Below are 18637 nucleotides of genomic sequence, written 5' to 3'. Positions count from 1 at the left end.
GGCCCTGCCAGCTTCTGAGGCACTCTCTCTACAGCCTCTGGCGATTCTGATCAGTTCCGTGAGCGTTGCTAGGGAACACTCCCTTAATCACTCGGATGTTCGCAGGACGTTAGAGAATTCAAAGTCTTGGAGGCTCACGGTAGGGCAATGGGGAGGGGGTGGCATGTTGGTGCTGTGGTTAACCTTGCTGAGACTCTGGGTTCAGTTTCTGGGGTGCTATCTGTGTGGAGTTTGCATGTTCTCGCCGGTGGCATGAGTTTCCCCCATAGTTCAGCGATGTACTGGCAGGCTAACCAGCTTCTGGGAAAACTGGCCCTGATATGGGGAGTTTGTGTGCCCTGAAATGGACTGGTGTCCCATCCAGGGTCTTGTGCTCGTTGCTTGCCAAGATACGTTCTGGCTCCCCTGCAAACCTGAATTGGATTAGGAAATGGACAGACAGTGCAATGATCTGGCTCTCCAACGTTAGTTTTCCCACCAAATCCCTATTAAAAGGTTCAGGTTGCAAATATGTGCTCCATACCGCACCTTCCAACTTCTAAACCTTTTGTATTAGAGCATTATTTACTGTGTAATAAATGTGCCATATGCATGGTGTTCTACACACACAAAAAAAATCGGTGATTTAGAGTCCAGCATTATTATTTATCTGTAGAACTGTAACTAGTATTTAAAAAAGCAAACGTAGTCATTTCTGTCCTCTGTTAAAAATGAAATACTGCATTAATATTTTAAATAAAAAGTAGCATCATTGCACAAGCACATTACTGTGATTTTTCCTTGTGCAGCAGCAGCTCCTTGGGTATCTCATTGTAGAGGAAGCAAGGTCTTCTGAACAAAGCCTGTGAAATAGGAGAGCTCGCAGAGAAGGTAGCTGTGGTGCTTCAGGACTGAACCCTGAGCATCCACCATCAATAAAGTCTGTGCAACCAGCGTTCAGCCTTTACCGTGACATAGTGAGAGGCTGGGCAGAGAAAACCCAGGACCAGTCACCTGTATGACTTACAGCACAGCTCAGCCAGATCAAAGGTAAGAAACTGCAGGTGGCCATGACCGCAGACAAGACATAATAAAAGTACGCAGCACTGCCATCTAGCGGCAAACTATATGCCTTACAACATAATCTATATATCGGGTCTTGGAGCAGGAGAGGGCAGCAGTGACTGAAGGTGTTTGTTCCACAGTGAGCACTTAACTATCGAACGATCTTCATCAACCTGTCAGGTTTTGCCGTTCTTCCTGGTTTTAGCTGAAGATATAAACAGACCCATAACTAAGACACGATGGATTCTATTCCTCCAGGTTTTGGTGTTGCATGTCCTCCTCTTAATGTCTGCTCATTTTCATGGTTTATTTCAGAACACCTTTACACACCTTGTGAGTAATGTGCAGCCACATATATCATCGAAACTGCAATGAAAATGCAATCTAGAACTCGAAACATTTCAGTAAGGGCTGATCGACTATTCTTCTGTAGGACCTTCAAACACACATGAGCCCACCTGAAACACTGCAGAGCAAGGTGAAGGGAAAGGTGCAAAACAAAGTTGTAAAAAATAACTTTATTTAAAAACATTGAGGAAAAATAAAGTTACTAAAAAAAATCACAGTTCCCCCCCCCCCCAACGGTCAACCCACAGCCAGCGGTCTGGTCCAGCCCAGGGCCCGTCTGTCTCTGTGGACCCTCCTGCGACTCCTCGGCCAGCACTGTCCACTACAGTCCAGCAGGAGCGGCGCCTTCACTGACCGCTCGCGCCAATGTCTGCCAGGGAGAGAAGATGGGCAGCGTGAGACCCGCGCTGCCCAGAGGATGTGGCCTTCACGGTCTCTCAAGCCACAGACCCCTGGGGGACCATTCCTTTCGTAGAGCAGGGATATAAGATTCTCTGGCCAGACATACCGACACTTTAATCAAGAACCCACCCCTGATATCCTGGTCTACTGGCTCATTTTTAACCTTAAAGGCAGGATACCTTCCAATAGCACAAAACTGTCATCTAAACCAGACCTCTCCAACCTGGACAGTCACACTCCAGCAAGTCCCACATGTTATGTATTTTGAAGGAGCTGTAATGTTATTGATCAATTAAGCAGGTCATTTGTTCCATTAAAGGAAAGAGCTGAAGGTAATTCACAGTTCGGTGCCAAATCCCTAAACAGGCAGCCTGGTGGACTGGCAGTTAACACAGGACCTGGGTTACCAAGTTTGATTCTGGTCAAGGGCTTGTCAGTCTGTGAGGAGACTCCATGTTCTCAAGGCTTGCATGGGTTTTCACGGGTGCTGTGGTGCCTTTCTCCTCCCATATTCTGTACCCGCCCCATCTACTATCACCTCTAATTGTGTATATATGGTGGATTTTCTTCCGTTTTTGATGTCTTCTATAAAGCACTTTGAGAAGCCACCTTTCAAGGTGCCATATAAAATAAAGCTAATTATTATTTGACCTATTAACAGATGCTGCTGGTGCTGCTGCTGCTTCGCAGGGTCCAGGAAAACCTGGTCTGTCCGGAAAACCCAGACACCCCAGCCCTCCAGAACCAGGACTGGACACCTCTGGGCTGTAGAGGCTCTACTGCGTTAAAAAGGCCCTCCCTACCTCTCCCCCCCCAGGACTCTCTCCCTCAGTCCTCCTTTTTGTCTGGCTCGGCTCTGACTGCCTCCTCCTGCTGCTGCTGCTGCTGCCTCTCGAGTTCCCGCTGCTTCTTGAGGGCTGCCTCGGCTCGCTTGCTCTGGTAGATCTTGACCCCAGCAAACCCCAGGCACAGGAGCAGGGTCTTGGCGGCCAGGATGTACAGCAGCAGGGGGAAGTTATCCAGGGCCTGCAGAGAGAGGTCAGAGGTCAGCTAGCAAGGACCGAGCCAGTGAAAGACTCCAAGAAGTACTCGCACAATCCATGCACCGATAGGTTCCATTTCCCAGAAAAAGAGGTACAGAAAAAGAATCCAGCTGCATAGCGCTCGGATCCAGTTCGGGTTTTACCAGAAAAAAAAATCAAATTAAAATCTTAACCTCCAATTTCTTTATCCAAAGGGTTGTAGGAGTATGTAACAAGCTCCCCAGCTGTGTGGCTGAAGCCGATAACCTGGTTTCATTCAAGAAACAGCTGGATAATCCACCAAATCCTATAAAAATACCAATCGGGCTACATCGTTTGGATCGACTTTTGATTACAATGGTTCTTATGTTGTTCAAGAGAGAATGACTCAAGTCAAATATTCTCCCTACATGCCTCTTCACAACTCACTCCCCTCAGTGAAGCTGGGATACAGGTCCACTCGTGTACTGAAGTCTCCAGCACGAAAGTTACTGCAGTAAACCCACACAGTACTTCAGCACTGGGTACTAAGCAGTGGTTCCATATGCCTGTAAAGTTGCCATCAGTCATAGTTTGAGCTGGCAGACAAACTCCCTAAACACCCTGTTTTACAAATGAGTCTCACTATCTGTGTCTGTGACGGAACTGACCACAAGATGACCCCACCAGGTGACCCAACCACCACCACCTCACCATGGGGACATGCGATGCACTCACACTAAGCAAGATGTGTTTGTCCAGGTCTTGTGTGTGGCGAACATACTGCCCCTGCCGTTTGCACCAAGTCAGTATTTTACTTTGTGCTGAGTAAACCACAGCAAGCCTTGAGAAAGGCCGCTGTCGCAGTTCACTTCAGCCCCTGCACTCACTCAGCTCTCCGTCGCCCCCCCGCCTTCCACAGCCCGGACCAGCTGCTGTTGACCCGAGGCTAGGTGGAGCGGAGTCAAGCTTCTGGGCCTGTCGGTGTCACTCACCAGCCCAACAGGACACGGGGCACAGGGCAGACCCCCCCTCCCCCCGGACCAACACGCTGGTGCCCTCGGCGGCCAGGAAGACCCGATTTGATCAAGTCATACAAAAACAACACATATGGGCCACCGGCAGGACCTGATGTAGAATTAAAGTCCTTCACAGAATTGGACAGTTGTCATGAACTGATCTGGTTAAACAGAAAAAAAAATGTCCCTCTACAAGCAACTGGCCACCCCAACAGCTCTCTGGAATGCGGGGGCTTACAGTCCATCGCTGTCTGGTTTCTATTTTAAAATAACAGGAGACACGACGTGCTCGCTTTACGATCCTGTAGGAAAAATCGCGATCAGTGCGCCTTTTATCTTTAACGTGTAAAGGACCAGTAAAAGAGACGACACATCTACAGTCACAACAAAGTGCATTTCTAAATATAAAGCACCACAGACACAGACAGCGCCGGGGGTCTGTCACACACGCCCATGCGGCTTAGTAAACAATTTTACAAAGGGCTAATAGAGCTACTTTGCTAAAGCCAAATACTGATCCCGTAATGGCAAATTCAGCGTGTGTCCATTGCTAACAGAGGTGTGTGGCATAAAAATGACAGCGGCGCTCACTCACCCTCCAGTTCACTTCCATCTTTGCCTCGAATCAGACGTCACTTGTCTCGTCTCAAATTAGCCCTGCGTAGAGGCAGGAGGTTTAAGTGCAGGGAGGCGGAGACAGAGGAGTGCAGGCCAATCCGAAAGCAAGTTAAGATTGAGTGGCAGAGACCTTGGCCACTCGAAGTTTAAAGAATCCTTCCTGAATCTTCTGGAGAACGGTGGATTGGCTTCCCTGAACCTGAAGGCATGCTTATAGTCGTTCGTTTTGGCACGGATAGATAGCGAAGGAGTCTTATTTTAAAGCACCCTCCAGAAAAATCTAGACCAGAAGTGTTGTGTACGCAAGCATGTCAGGAATCAGGCTACACTCGTCCCAGTAAATCGTAGTCATCCTAAAGCACTTGCCTTTTGAGACTGGGAACACTGGTAAATTATTCTTCAGTTAACCAGAGCATCTGTTTAAGAGAACTCCGATCCTTGAAGGGTGAAAGAAATTCAGTTTTGTTCCAAATGGAATTTAATTAGTTTTGCTTATTTAATTTAAAAACTGGATTCAATTTTTAAAAAATCACAATATGCTTAACCGGTCATAAAATAGAGTAGTTCAAGTAGGCTGCAAAGGAACATATAAGGGTTTATTGCATGCTGAAAAGGAAAAAAAAACAACAACGTTTCGGCTGTTTAGAATGTTATTCTATCATTAAATTCTAACATCATTTTTTAAATGTGTCTCTGGTATGCTCTGATCCAGGACAACCAACAAAATATGGAGTAATGTAAAGAAATAAGTCATTCACGAAAAAGGAACAATAAAAGTGACAAGAAAAACAATTATGTAAACAACTCTATGTGTATGCATATATCCTCAAATTTGGAGTCCCAGGGAGTTAAGAAGGAAGTCTTCTGTCTCAGAAAGACAAGGAAAAAAAAATTCACTCTTTCCTGCAAAAACTAAGACACAGACTTACCATTTTAACCAGAGAATTCACTGGGGAAAAAACACATGATGCTCCCAGCAGACATCCAGAGCTGACATTCCTATCCAGGAGACATAGGACCTATAGCAAACCATACGTGGAGCACAACTGCCTAAAAGTGAGTATTATTTTTGGTAGTGTTAGAAGTTCCTTAATTAATTTAAATTTGAAATACAAAATAAAGAGAGTGGGCAAATCCCAGGGCTGGGCAATCTGCTGTGACAGGCTTATAGATTTCTTCATAGCACCAGCAACTGAAGAACTGGCAACAGTTAATAATAATTGCTTACACTTATATAGCGCTTTTCTGGACACTCCACTCAAAGACTCCCCTCCACCACCACCACCAGTGTGCAGCCCCACTGGGATAATGTGACGGCAGCAATAGTGCACCAGATCGCTCACTATACATCAGCTATCAGTGGGAGGGAAAGCAGAGTAATGAAACCAATTCATAGATGGGGATTATTAGGAGGCCATGACTGGTAAGGCCCAATGGGAAATTTGGCCAGGACGCCGGGGTTACACCCCTACTCTTTTCGAGAAATGCCCTGGGATTTTTAATGACCACGGAGAGTCAGGACCTCGGTTTTACGTCTCATCCGAAGGACGGCACCTTTTGACAGGGGACGCTATACTGTAACTACAGTGCCTTGCGAAAGTATTCGGCCCCCTTGAACTTTTCAACCTTTTGCCACATTTCAGGCTTCAAACATAAAGATATAATTTTTTTATTTTATGTGAAGAATCACCAACAAGTGGGACACAATTGTGAAGTGGAACGAAATCTATTGGATTTTTGAAACTTTTTTAACTAATAAAAAAATGAAAAGTGGGGTGTGCAAAATTATTCGGCCCCTTTACTTTCAGTGCAGCAAACTCACTCCAGAAGTTCAGCGAGGATCTCTGAATGATCCAATGTTGTCCTAAATGACTGATGGTGATAAATAGAATCCACCTGTGTGTAATCAAGTCTCTGTATAAATGCACCTGCTCTGTGATAGTCTCAAGGTTCTGTTGAAAGCGCAGAGAGCATCATGAAGACCAAGGAACACACCAGGCAGGTCCGTAATACTGTTGTGGAGAAGTTTAAAGCCGGATTTGGATACAAAAAGATTTCCCAAGCTTCAAACATCCCAAGGAGCACTGTGCAAGCGATCATCTTGAAATGGAAGGAGTATCAGACCACTGCAAATCTACCAAGACCTGGCCGTCCCTCTAAACTTTCAGCTCAGACAAGGAGAAGACTGATCAGAGATGCAGCCAAGAGGCCCATGATCACTCTGGATGAACTGCAGAGAACTACAGCTGAGGTGGGAGAGTCTGTCCATAGGACAACAATCAGTCTTACACTGCACAAATCTGGCCTTTATGGAAGAGTGGCAAGAAGAAAGCCATTTCTCAAAGATATCCATAAAAAGTCTCGTCTAAAGTTTGCCACAAGCCACCTGGGAGACACCCCAAACATGTGGAAGAAGGTGCTCTGGTCAGATGAAACCAAAATCGAACTTTTTGGCCACAATGCAAAACGATATGTTTGGCGTAAAAGCAACACAGCTCATCACCCTCAACACAACATCCCCACTGTCAAACATGGTGGTGGCAGCATCATGGTTTGGGCCTGCTTTTCTTCAGCAGGGACAGGGAAGATGGTTAAAATTGAGGGGAAGATGGATGCAGCCAAATACAGGACCATTCTGGATGAAAACCTGTTGGAGTCTGCAAAAGACCTGAAACTGGGACGGAGATTTATCTTCCAACAAGACAATGATCCCAAACATACAGCAAAATCTACAAAGGAATGGTTCACAAATAAACGTATCCAGGTGTTTGAATGGCCAAGTCAAAGTCCAGACCTGAATCCAATCGAGAATCTGTGGAAAGAGCTGAAAACTGCTGTTCACAAACGCTCTCCATCCAACCTCACTGAGCTCGAGCTGTTTTGCAAGGAAGAATGGGCAAGAATTTCAGTCTCTCGATGTGCAAAACTGATAGAGACATACCCCAAGCGACTTGCAGCTGTAATCGCAGCAAAAGGTGGCTCTACAAAGTATTAACGCAAGGGGGCCGAATAATTTTGCACGCCTCACTTTTCATTTTTTTAGTAGTTAAAAAAGTTTCAAAAATCCAATAGATTTCGTTCCACTTCACAATTGTGTCCCACTTGTTGGTGATTCTTCACATAAAATAAAAAATTTATATCTTTATGTTTGAAGCCTGAAATGTGGCAAAAGGTTGAAAAGTTCAAGGGGGCCGAATACTTTCGCAAGGCACTGTATACTGGGGCATTAGAACCCACACAGACTGCAGGGTGAGCACCTCCTACTGGCCCCACTAACACCTCTTCCACCAGCAACCTTAGTTTTTCCCAGGAGGTCTCTCATCCAAGTACTGACCAGGCTCACACCTGCTTAGCTTCAGTGGGTTGCCAGTTGTGGCTGATGGCAGTTGCGCACTTGGTCCTGTTCAGCCACTAATGAGATAACTGAGCTCATTCAGTCCCAGCTGGACTGAAAACCTGTCTGCTGGGGTTTCTTCCCAAAAGCCAGGGGTGTCAGTCTTGCTTCTTGGAGGGCTGTAGTGTTCTCTAACTTTCAGGCCACACTCACAGCAACTGAATCAGTGTAATCACCTAATTAAATGGATGAATTTAATTCTCCCCTCCAGGCTCCAAAATATTCCGTAGCGTGTATTTTCACTCAACCACATTATTTCTGCCCTCCAATGTAAAAATAGCTAAAAGTCTAGAAACAGTCTTGATCTAGTGCTATAGTTTTTGTTCCGTGTCTCAGAGGAAAAGCAGCTGATACTGAGAGCCGGCAGCCCACATCAGTGGAACACTAAAATTGCCCCTGTACCTCAAGAGTATTGGCCACAGTAGACATGCCCATAATATCCCATCTCATTAGAATCATTCTGCCATGTGACCTACACAGAATTAATTTACTGATTTTCTTTCAACTGGTACCAGGCGAAGTGTGAAACAGCATTTTTAAGAACACAAATAAGTTGGTGGATTATTTTGCTCTCATCTCGATAAAATGCCACATAAAACCTGGTCACAAAAAGCCAGTGTTAAGTGGCCACCATCACATCTGTAAGTCTGGGAGAGTGTTTCTTATTTCTGCATGAAAAAGATCTTGGTCAATGAGTACTATACACATTATACAGTATGAGTTTTCATATACAGTATTTCACCAGTTCCAGTTTGGTTTACTTGGAAGAGGTTTATCAAAGTGGGGGTTCCAGTCCTGGTTCTGTTAAGGTCACTGCATCAACAGGTTCACTAAGTGTATTTAATTAAAACACCAGCTGATGTACAGTTAAGCAACTTCAGTGATTAAGACCCAAGATTGCTCACAAATCTGCAGACACACCAGTCTTCCAAGGACTGTAAGAAAACAGGATTCACTATTGACTAGCCATTTTTAGTCACAACACTTGTTTTAATTAAGATCTGACAAGCTTGACTTCTGGCTTTTAATATACTTTGTATAAAATCTGACCTGGCAGTCAAAAGCAACACAGCATTAGGGGAGAGTAAAGAATCGATTAAATCAGGGTGTGCTTTGATTGCTCATTAACAACCAATCTAGTTTTTAAACCCATGGGGAAAAACGGAGCTTTGGATTTCAGGTCTATTTATAATGTGTGTCTGTCAAATTCCTGCTTATTCACTTTCTATTGTTTCTGAAAAGTGTCTGAATTTTCACACGTTAATGGCTGAAACCCTGTCTCTCCACTACAAGGGTGTCCAGTTCTGTTCCTGAAGGGTTGGTGGGTCGGCAGGTTTTCATTCCATCATCCCACTCAGCTTCCATAGAGCTAGACCAGCTCATTACTGGTTTAACTGGAAAGCTTCAAGGGCTTCGCCCAGCTCTTCGGGCGCTTTAAAGACCTCTTGAAAACCTTGAACAGCATAGGTTACCCTCGCTCTACAAGGCCCACGAAACCCGCACAGAATAATGTGGTGAAGTACATAAAAAACAGCTTGACCCTCCTTTCCCATTTTTTTAATACAATGTATTAGAAAGCCAAAAACAAACCAACGCACAAAAAATATACAGAACACAGTATTGAAGATGCTGTGTTGTTTGGGATAGGGGACCTTTGTTTGCCCCAGAGAGGTGTGCACAAGTACAGCATCCAGAAACTGAAACTGACTGCCTCCAGCACAGCAGACTGTCTGTGAAACCCGGAGAGCAGGCCCTGACTGCAGACGCTCCAGCACAGAGACCATCTGAGCCCAAGTGCTAGGGCACAGGGTCCCTCACTGACACAGTGGGGCAGCCGGCTGAGCTACACCTCAGGTGCAGGCGTGGGCGCCTGGGGGTGTGTGGCACTGGGCACCGGGGGTACCTCCACCTACAGAGAGAGTGACAGACCAAGAGAGTTAGAAAAGGTTTCACGTGAGCAGGAAAACGGTCAAATGTTGTGACACTATCAATAAAAAAGGACAACCGAGACTCTTCTTTCTTAGAAAACTCAGGTACTTTAAGGGAGATAAATCTCTTCTACAAATCATTCATTGAAAGTGTCTTAACATACTGCTTCACTTGTTGGTTTGGCAACATAAGTACCGGTAACTGTAATAGGCTGGGTAAAAAAGTGGCAAAATAATCGGGAATAATCAAATCAACTTAAGCATCCTTTACGAACAGAGGGTGACTAAGAAATCCAAAAGCATCAGGGAGTGTGTGTCTCACCCCCCTCCATTGTGAATTCACACTTCTCCCAACTGGGAGACGCTTCTGTGTCCCCAGGTGTAAAACCAACAGACTCAGGAGATCTTTCATCTCCACTGCAAATCACACTCTTAAACAATGCAAATTAACTACCTTGTCTCTTGTTTCTTTTCTCCTGTAACACCTCTGTATTCTCTTTGCTTTTGATAGTATTGTCATTGTGTTGTGTTTGACTGTGCCGTAAAACAAATTTCCCCTGGGGACAATAAAGCTTGAATTGAATTGAAACGTGGATCACGACATGAGTGAGGGAGGGAAGGAGGGAGATACAGAGAAGGAATATCAGAAAGATTACACACGCGAGAAGACCCACTGCTGGCTGCTAATCCCCAGAATGCAATGCAACAAAAGAATCTGCACGACTCCACCTCAACACGACAAATGGGTTTGCCCGAGATTTGTACAACAGCTCAGCACAAGTTTTGTACCGTCTTAGCTACTGCTAAAGTGTTTATTAACCCATATATTCTGGTTTAATCTCTAAATGTGTGCTGAGAAAATTTATTTTGGAGTACTGTAAGTGCACTGAAGTTTTATTGAACAGACATGACAGGTAAAGTCAATAAACGGATTAACATGTGACATGAAAGTCATAGGCTAGTAGCGTGTTTAGCCACTGGTAGAAGCAGTGCCAGCTGTATATCCAACGATGGCTTACGCCAGGTTACAGATGTTGCCTTGTAGGATTCTGTCTCATTCCTCTTGTGGGCCTGAAGCCTAGCCAAGCACATGCCTTTTTACTGACCCCTGTATATTACCATCATCACAGCCCATGGGACTCAGGTCTGCGGAAAAGGACATGTCACATTCACCCCTTTCAGCAAGTGAGGTCCCAGGAAGGGATCAATGTAGAACGTTGCAGTAAGGCTGACATCACAGATCTGAAGGGACCAGACACACTTGTGCCCAGATCATCACACTTGGACCTCCAGATTGACTGGCCTGTTGTCCACAACAATATCACATCTGCCCCACATTCACCTTTTACAGAGGTCTCCACAAATCTCTGATTTGTCAAAAAAAAAAGTACTTGGTTCTACTGCAGGAAAATCCACCTGAGGGGTTTTTCATATATGGCACAAACCTGTTGTTCTCTTGATAAGCAGGGCATGCTGACTTCTCTTTGTCTTCCTTGATTTTCACCAGCCTTGAGAATCGGCAGGCTAAATCACCTCGTTATTTGTGCCTTCCATCCAACTCTCTGACTAATGAGGTGATTTAGTGCTTATGCAACAGTCAGTCACCTGCATAGGTCGCAGTCAATCATGAATGACCAAAAGCGTTTTATCAATATCCAAAATCTGTATACTCTATTTCTCTAAATTTAGATCATGCATACTGTATATAAAATGATATATTAGTGTGGCAGAAAAGCTACAGCCAGGGCTAGATTTAAATATTCTAATTGTTCTTGAGCAGTTTTCTTGTTTTGGAAGTAAATCCAGGAAGTGGTTGGGTTATCTGAGCCAGCTTTTTAGGATACGTTTCCAAGATACTGGTCTCTGATAACTACGAGGCCCAGGCATTCCAATATCCAAGCAATGACACCATAAACTGTGATATTAATCCAGTGATATAATGCCAAATCCGATTCCATTTCATTCTGTACTCACACCCCGACTGGACATCACCAGTCATAAACCCTGAGATATGGCTGGAATGGCCTGCCAATTGGAAATGAGAGACAAGAGTTTGCCACTACACCTGTAGTGTAATAGTACTGCACTATTATTGTTTTTTGAATAAACAGCTTTCAATCTGAGGCTCATTGCATGATGAACTTTATCAGAAGACTTGCATAGAAACCTTGTCCAAATAAACCCCATCATAGTACTAAAATGACTTATATTATACAGACATCCACACTTCTGCTTGTTCAAAGGAACCTCAATAATTTCTGAGGACCCTCAGTAGCACACTATCCCCATAGAGAGAGTGTCATTTGCCTTTCCATTCACAAACAAAACATTCTTATTTCTGTAGGCTAATTCTGATATAATAAGCTGTGCTGCCTAATGTTGTTTTCCAGTGGCATCTAGCTCTAGCATTCAAGATCTTCTGGTACTGTGATAAAGGCATCTAAGCAGGTTTGCTCATGATTCAATTTCCTTGAAAGCTGTCACTCCTCTCTCTCTCTCTCCCACGGCCCAGTCAGGTTTACTTACATGTGTACCTCTTCAATTTTTACTGACTTTCCTCTAGGATGACTTGTATAAGCAGTGACTTAGAGCTGCGGCATAGAGACTGATGCCCCTTTAACTCTATGTAATTAATGCAGCAGAAAGAGGCAGTTATTTCTTACCAGTCGTTCTGCTCTCTTCTTCAGCCTCCTCCAGATAGTGTGGTGAGCCTGAGAGAAACAGAGAGCACTCATAACACTGCAATGTCAAGACACATTGCACCAGGCCATCAGAGTGGCGGCCCGTCGCAGGGTCTCGGCGCGGCAGGGTGCTTGTGGCGGCCTGTTGTGGCACGTCAGACCGCTAGTGGAGGCCTGTTTTAGCATCTGAGTGACGACAGTCAGGTCGTCAGTAATACCTGTAGCTGCAGTGGCAGAGACAGACCCTGCGCTCGGCGGTGTAGGCCCCAAGGCCCTGGTCCCAGATTGTGCAGCGCTGTCACCTCATACTGAGAGCACAGCCCCGTCCTGGCCACCAGGGGGCCTCCACTCACATCCACGTGGTCCCCACACCTAGGAGAGACAGGGAGGGGGGGGGGAGGTGACCCTCCTGACAGACTGCAGGACTTTCATGAAAGATACGACCCTGTTCCTGTTTTGCGGTACCCAGCTCGAGGAGAAGAGAACACAAGCTCTGTTCTTAAGAGCATAAGAAAAGAAAGGCTACAATCAAGAAGAGGTCATTCAGCTCATCTTGCCTCTGTTGACAGACGTCTGAAACCAGCAGCTAAACTAAAACCCTCTTCTTTGGTTTTTTTTTTCAAATGATCTTCCACTTGTGTCCTCTGGTTTGTGCTACAAACTATGAAAAGGCTGCTCCCTAACCAAGAAATATCACAGACCTAGCGTGGAGACAAGGTCATTGGCAACTTTTCTAGTTATCTAGTTGTTCCTGACTATGAAGAGTATTTACAGTTTCCTACCTGCCTTGTTTAATCTTATCCATGCATGTTTAGTTGTTAATAGATTTACACTATTAGATTGTGTTTGTCTTTTTATCTGCCTGTAAAGCACATTTCCCCATCGGGGACAATACAGGAAGGAAAGGAAAGGGTAAAAGGAAAATCTAAAGGCAAGGCAGAGATTGGAATTGTAAGAGTAATATCTGAAATAAAAGATGGACAAGGGCTTGCGGTCTGAACTGCTGTTGCACACACCGGGTGAGAGCGTGGGACAGAGAGGGACCGTCTTCTCACCTGTACAGTGTGACTGTGCCTGTGGGGCTCTCAGCTGTCCTCTGCTCCACCTCCTCCCGTTTAGTCCTGAAACACACAGTCCTGAATTCAGCACAGGGCTGGCACCCACAATGCACATCTCACAGAGCAGGACCAAGGTCTTAAAGCAGACAGGAAACAGGAAGCAGAAAGGAAGAGGGGCAGGCGGAGAGGACAGCTTTACCGGCTGTGAGTGAAGATCTCCATGGCGACGGCGGGCTGCACTTCCAGCGGCTCCCAGGGCAGGTCCTGCTGGATGAGGCGCTGGGCGTTGCAGCCGAAAGAGCGCAGGTCCTCCTGACACAGGGATCGACAAGCACTTGTGAGCGACACCGGAACAAGCTACCCGCACCCCCCTCCACCCCCCCCGAACGCGGCTGCAGAACAAGACGGGGAGACCGACCGACCTCTGAGGGCGTCCAGGAGTCCAGCCGAGAGTCCAGGACCATGTCGCAGCAGAACACCCCCGAGATCACTGGCCACACAGAAGAGGAAAAGAAGTCTTAAATCGGACTGCATCACTGACCTCAGCCCAGAGAGACAGACGTCCAACGTTGTGTACCTGGCAGCTCCGGGCTCCTCAGCAGCTCCACGAGGAATTCCTCCTTGAAGGCAGCCTGCAGGACCTGTCCCAGCAGCATGGCACACGACCGCCAGTACGCCTGCATGCACACACACACAGACACACAAGGTCAAGGCACGGCTGGGGGTCGACAAGAGTCGAGGAACACGGACGGGCCCGGAAGGCCCACGGGGTACCTGGTTGACTTCCTGGGGGTCCTGGTCCTTGAAGGAGAGCAGGGAGAGGGTGCAGGACTGGGTGAGGGGCCGGTGCAGGGGCCAAGGCTGCCCGTCGACCAGGGCCAAGGCAGCAGTGCTGACGTGCCACTCGGTCAGATCTGAGAGGGAGGGAGGGAGGGAGGGGCACTTCAGTGTCACTCAGGAATCGCATCAGTTAACACTGCTGCAGTGCAGAAGAGCCTGTGACATTCGTGGTGCTCATTCTGTGTGATCCCACTGTGTTGCATTTAACTACCCTGATCTCACCATACATGTTGGTCAATTGTACATGTGAAAATTTACCCTGTGAGGGAACTGGTGTGTTAAGAAAGCATCTGTTTTATAATAATAATAATAATAATAAACTGTGTCTGAACGGGCAGAGGGAAATACCACTATGTGGTGTGGGGGATCCCAAAAGCTGCATTGGGAAACATGCAGATCAGTGAGCCCCCGTCTGCGGTGTGTGTTTGTGTAGTCGTGTGTGAGGACCCAATCTTCTTTTCAGTGTAAAAACCCGAGAGTGGGCAACCTTTAAGATAAGATCACTTTATTGGCCATATACAATTTCTTGCATTAGGAATTTGTCTTTTCGCATACCCCAACTTGCTCTCCATGAGACACACAGACAGAGAGAGAGAAGTTTGGGGTCAGAGCGCAGGGTCACCCATTTATACGGCGCCCCTGGAGCAGGTGGGGATAAGGGCCTTGCTCAGGGGCCCAACGGAGTAGGATTCCTCTGCTGGCTGCGGGATTTGAACCAGTAGCCACAGAGCCACCACACTGCCCAGTACTTTGCAGTCAATGGCAATAATAATAATAATAATAATAATAATAATAAATTTTATTTTATATAGCACCTTTAAAGGTGGCTTCTCAAAGCACTTTACAGGATGACAACAATACAAAATACACAAGATATGAGAATACACAGTATTCAGTACAAGAGGAGACAGTAGATGGTGGTACTGAATACATTAGGAGCACAGGGCCAAGAACAGAACCAGTTAAGTAAAGGCTCTTCTACAGAAGAAGGCTTTGAGTCTGAATTTGAAGGTGTTTAGAGAAGGTGACTCTCTCATATCCTTGGGGAGAGAGTTCCAAAGCTTGGGGGGTAGCAGGAGAAGGCCCTGTCACCCACAGAGCGTAGCCGGGCACGGGTTACTCACGCCGGGCACAGCTGTAGGGAGTGGACACGCCTCGGTTCATGATGAGCAGTGTGCCCTGAAGCCCCGGCCCCTCCAGCGTCACCTCGATCTTCTCCGTGCGCGGGTACAGGGCCCGCTGCTTCGCCTGCTCCCGGGAAAAGAGCTGGCTGCGCCACCCCAGCAGCTCCGCGACCGACGGCCGGGACACTGCCGCGTTGGACGCCAACCCTGACCGGGCAGGGACAAGGGGGGCAGAGTCCGTGTGAGGAAGACGAGTGAGTGAGGAGATGAGGATGAAGAAGGGGAAAGGAGGGAGAGAATGGAGAATGAAAGGGTGAATTCCTGCGAGATACCTAAACTGTTACGATCTGTAGCTCTATCTGACAGATCATATTGTTCCTTCAGTACTACTCACACAGCAGTGGTATAGAAACGTCTAAACGATAACCTACTAAACAAGACCAAAATATGCTTTTCTGTGAATAATTGACGAGCCTCATTAAAGTTGATAAAGAGAGATAGAGGAATATCAAGGTCAGACCAGCTGGTCTCATTAGATTTATGCTGAAGTATGATAGCAGCTGGTAACACAGCGGTACTCACTGACTGGAAAGACTCGGCACACAGAGCGACAAGCCATGCTGGGTCCGAGGTCCAGTGAGTATTCGGATTCAGCTCAACTCCAGTGCGTTTCTACTACGCTATACACTTGCTTTGGTTAGCGTGAACTATCCACCTCTCTCATCTGTAGAGTACGGCCATGCTTATTTTCCGTCGCGGTGCAGCGGTGAAATAAGTCCTTCACACTCCTATGGAAACTCAGCATCGTACAGAAAGGTTCCCAGTAGTATTCTAGCGGTGCTTTCCCGTAAAACGTAGCTGTCGGGGTTGTTCTTGATGTGATTTGATTCCCACTGGTTCTATACAACCTGTTAAATTATTAATAGATTGAATGACTAATTACAACTTAGAGAAAATGATAATATTGGCTAATTAAATAAATAATTAGATTAATGAAGCTAAGCTATTAAAGCCAGTTCTAGGTTTAGTAGATGACTTCGCTGTGATTCCCGAGGTGAAATAGACGGTTCTAGTTTAGCTCGGTAGTTACTATGTAACTTTGTAACAGTTACTATCTAAAAATGTAGTATACCACAGTGATTCTGCACAAAACAACAGTTATGGTTACATAATTGTTTACCATAGCTTTCTCATTACAATTACTGTAGTACTATTGTCCTGTCTTTGCTATTGTGTTTGTGCTCACGTGTGAAGTGGTATCTTATTATTATTTATCTGCTGAGCAGACAGCTTTACACATCTTATAAAAATTCGAATATCCTGAAAAAACTGATGCTCAGGGACATGCGCAGGAATGCTCAGGAAAATCAACACGTCCAGTTAACTGTCAGTGGAGAGTGCTTTTTTATCTCCTCCTGGCCAGCCAGACACTGCTAATTGAGTAACCGTGTTGCTAAGGGCCTCCCTGTCTGTTTGTGACATGCTGTGCAGTAGGGCTGCCATTCATTCCCCAGGGAGACTAGAGCCTGGCTCAGACAAAGGCAGCAGCTGTGAGGGCCCCTGACAGAGGGGACGCAGCTGTTGGTGGGGGAGCTCCTGAGACAGGTGCAGGGTGGGGTGTGTGAGAGGGCAGGGCATAGGCTGTGTGTCCTCTCAGAGTTAGGGTTACAGCAGGGACAGCTCGTGATCTGGCAGAGTGCACAGACCAACTGGGCTCCTTCCACTGGCACGGTGCTCGTGTTCTCTGTTCCCTGCTGCAGCCTGTGACCCCAGCTGTACCGCACACACTGAGCTGAGCACATTAACCTTTTCAGAATACAAGGAAGACGCATTCTCTTGCTCTCTTGTTGTACTGAATGTGCACATTATCTGCTGCTACACACCGTACTGCATCACACTGTACTGTACTATACTGTACTACGCTGTACTGCATCACACTGTACTGTACTATACTGTACTACTGCACTGGACTGTACTGCACTACACTGTACTGCATCACACTGTACTGTACTACACTGTAATACTGCACTGGACTGTACTGCACTACATTGTACTGCATCACATTATACTGTACTATACTGTACAACACTGTACTGCACTAGACTCTACTGTATTACTTTGTACTGCATCACACTGTACTGTACTAGACTGTACTGTACTACGCTGTACTGCATCACACTGTACTGTACTATACTGTACTACTGCACTGGACTGTACTGCACTACACTGTACTGCATCACACTGTACTGTACTACACTGTACTACTGCACTGGACTGTACTGCACTACACTGTACTGCATCACACTGTACTGTACTATACTGTACTACTGCACTGGACTGTACTGCACTACACTGTACTGCATCACACTGTACTGTACTACACTGTACTACTGCACTGGACTGTACTGCACTACACTGTACTGCATCACACTGTACTGTACTATACTGTACTACTGCACTGGACTGTACTGCACTACACTGTACTGCATCACATTATACTGTACTATACTGTACTACACTGTACTGCACTAGACTCTACTGTATTACTTTGTATTGCATCACACTGTACTGTACTAGACTGTACTGTACTACGCTGTACTGCATCACACTGTACTGTACTATACTTTACTACACTGTACTGCACTAGACTGTACTGTACTACGCTGTACTGCATCACACTGTACTGTACTACACTGTACTACTGCACTGGACTGTACTGCACTACACTGTACTGCATCACACTGTACTGTACTATACTGTACTACTGCACTGGACTGTACTCCACTACACTATTCTGCATCACATTATACTGTACTATACTGTACTACACTGTACTGCACTAGACTCTACTGTATTACTTTGTACTACATCACACTGTACTGTACTAGACTGTACTGTACTATACTGTACTACACTGTACTGCACTAGACTGTACTGTACTACACTGTACTATATTGTACTACACTGTACCGTACTGCACTATTTTGTACTGCACCTTACTGTAATATATTATACTACATAAATGTGTATAGTACTAAAGTATTTTGTATTATAGTATATTGCTTTATACATATTAAGATAAGAAAGGTTCCAAATGAGAAGAGGCAACGTGTTCAATACAGCTCAATTTATTGTTAGGACCTGAGTGATCCAAGAATGTCTTCTAGCTGTTTTTGAATG

General features: G+C 45.8%; 2 protein-coding genes across 2 annotated transcripts; both read right to left on the bottom strand.

The window, feature by feature from the left end:
- Positions 1 to 1547: 1547 nt before the first annotated feature.
- On the bottom strand, positions 1548 to 4502 carry smim11 (small integral membrane protein 11). Its single transcript, XM_088608495.1, has 2 exons — positions 4410 to 4502; positions 1548 to 2820 (listed from the first exon to the last, which is right to left on the bottom strand). The coding sequence occupies exons 1-2, from the start codon at positions 4425 to 4427 to the stop codon at positions 2623 to 2625; spliced, it is 216 nt and encodes a 71-aa protein (XP_088464621.1). The 5' UTR covers positions 4428 to 4502; the 3' UTR covers positions 1548 to 2622.
- Positions 4503 to 9368: 4866 nt separating this feature from the next.
- Positions 9369 to 16245, bottom strand: mrpl39 (mitochondrial ribosomal protein L39). The gene is made up of 10 exons (XM_088608493.1): positions 16040 to 16245; positions 15458 to 15664; positions 14268 to 14407; positions 14071 to 14170; positions 13916 to 13983; positions 13693 to 13805; positions 13491 to 13556; positions 12654 to 12807; positions 12418 to 12465; positions 9369 to 9735 (listed from the first exon to the last, which is right to left on the bottom strand). The coding sequence occupies exons 1-10, from the start codon at positions 16074 to 16076 to the stop codon at positions 9670 to 9672; spliced, it is 999 nt and encodes a 332-aa protein (XP_088464619.1). The 5' UTR covers positions 16077 to 16245; the 3' UTR covers positions 9369 to 9669.
- Positions 16246 to 18637: the final 2392 nt, after the last annotated feature.

The sequence above is a fragment of the Lepisosteus platostomus genome, chromosome 2 (genome assembly GCF_059453375.1).
Source record: "Lepisosteus platostomus isolate fLepPlt1 chromosome 2, fLepPlt1.hap1, whole genome shotgun sequence".
Taxonomy (NCBI): Eukaryota; Metazoa; Chordata; class Actinopteri; order Semionotiformes; family Lepisosteidae; genus Lepisosteus; species Lepisosteus platostomus.
This window is presented reverse-complemented; position numbering and strand designations above follow the sequence as displayed.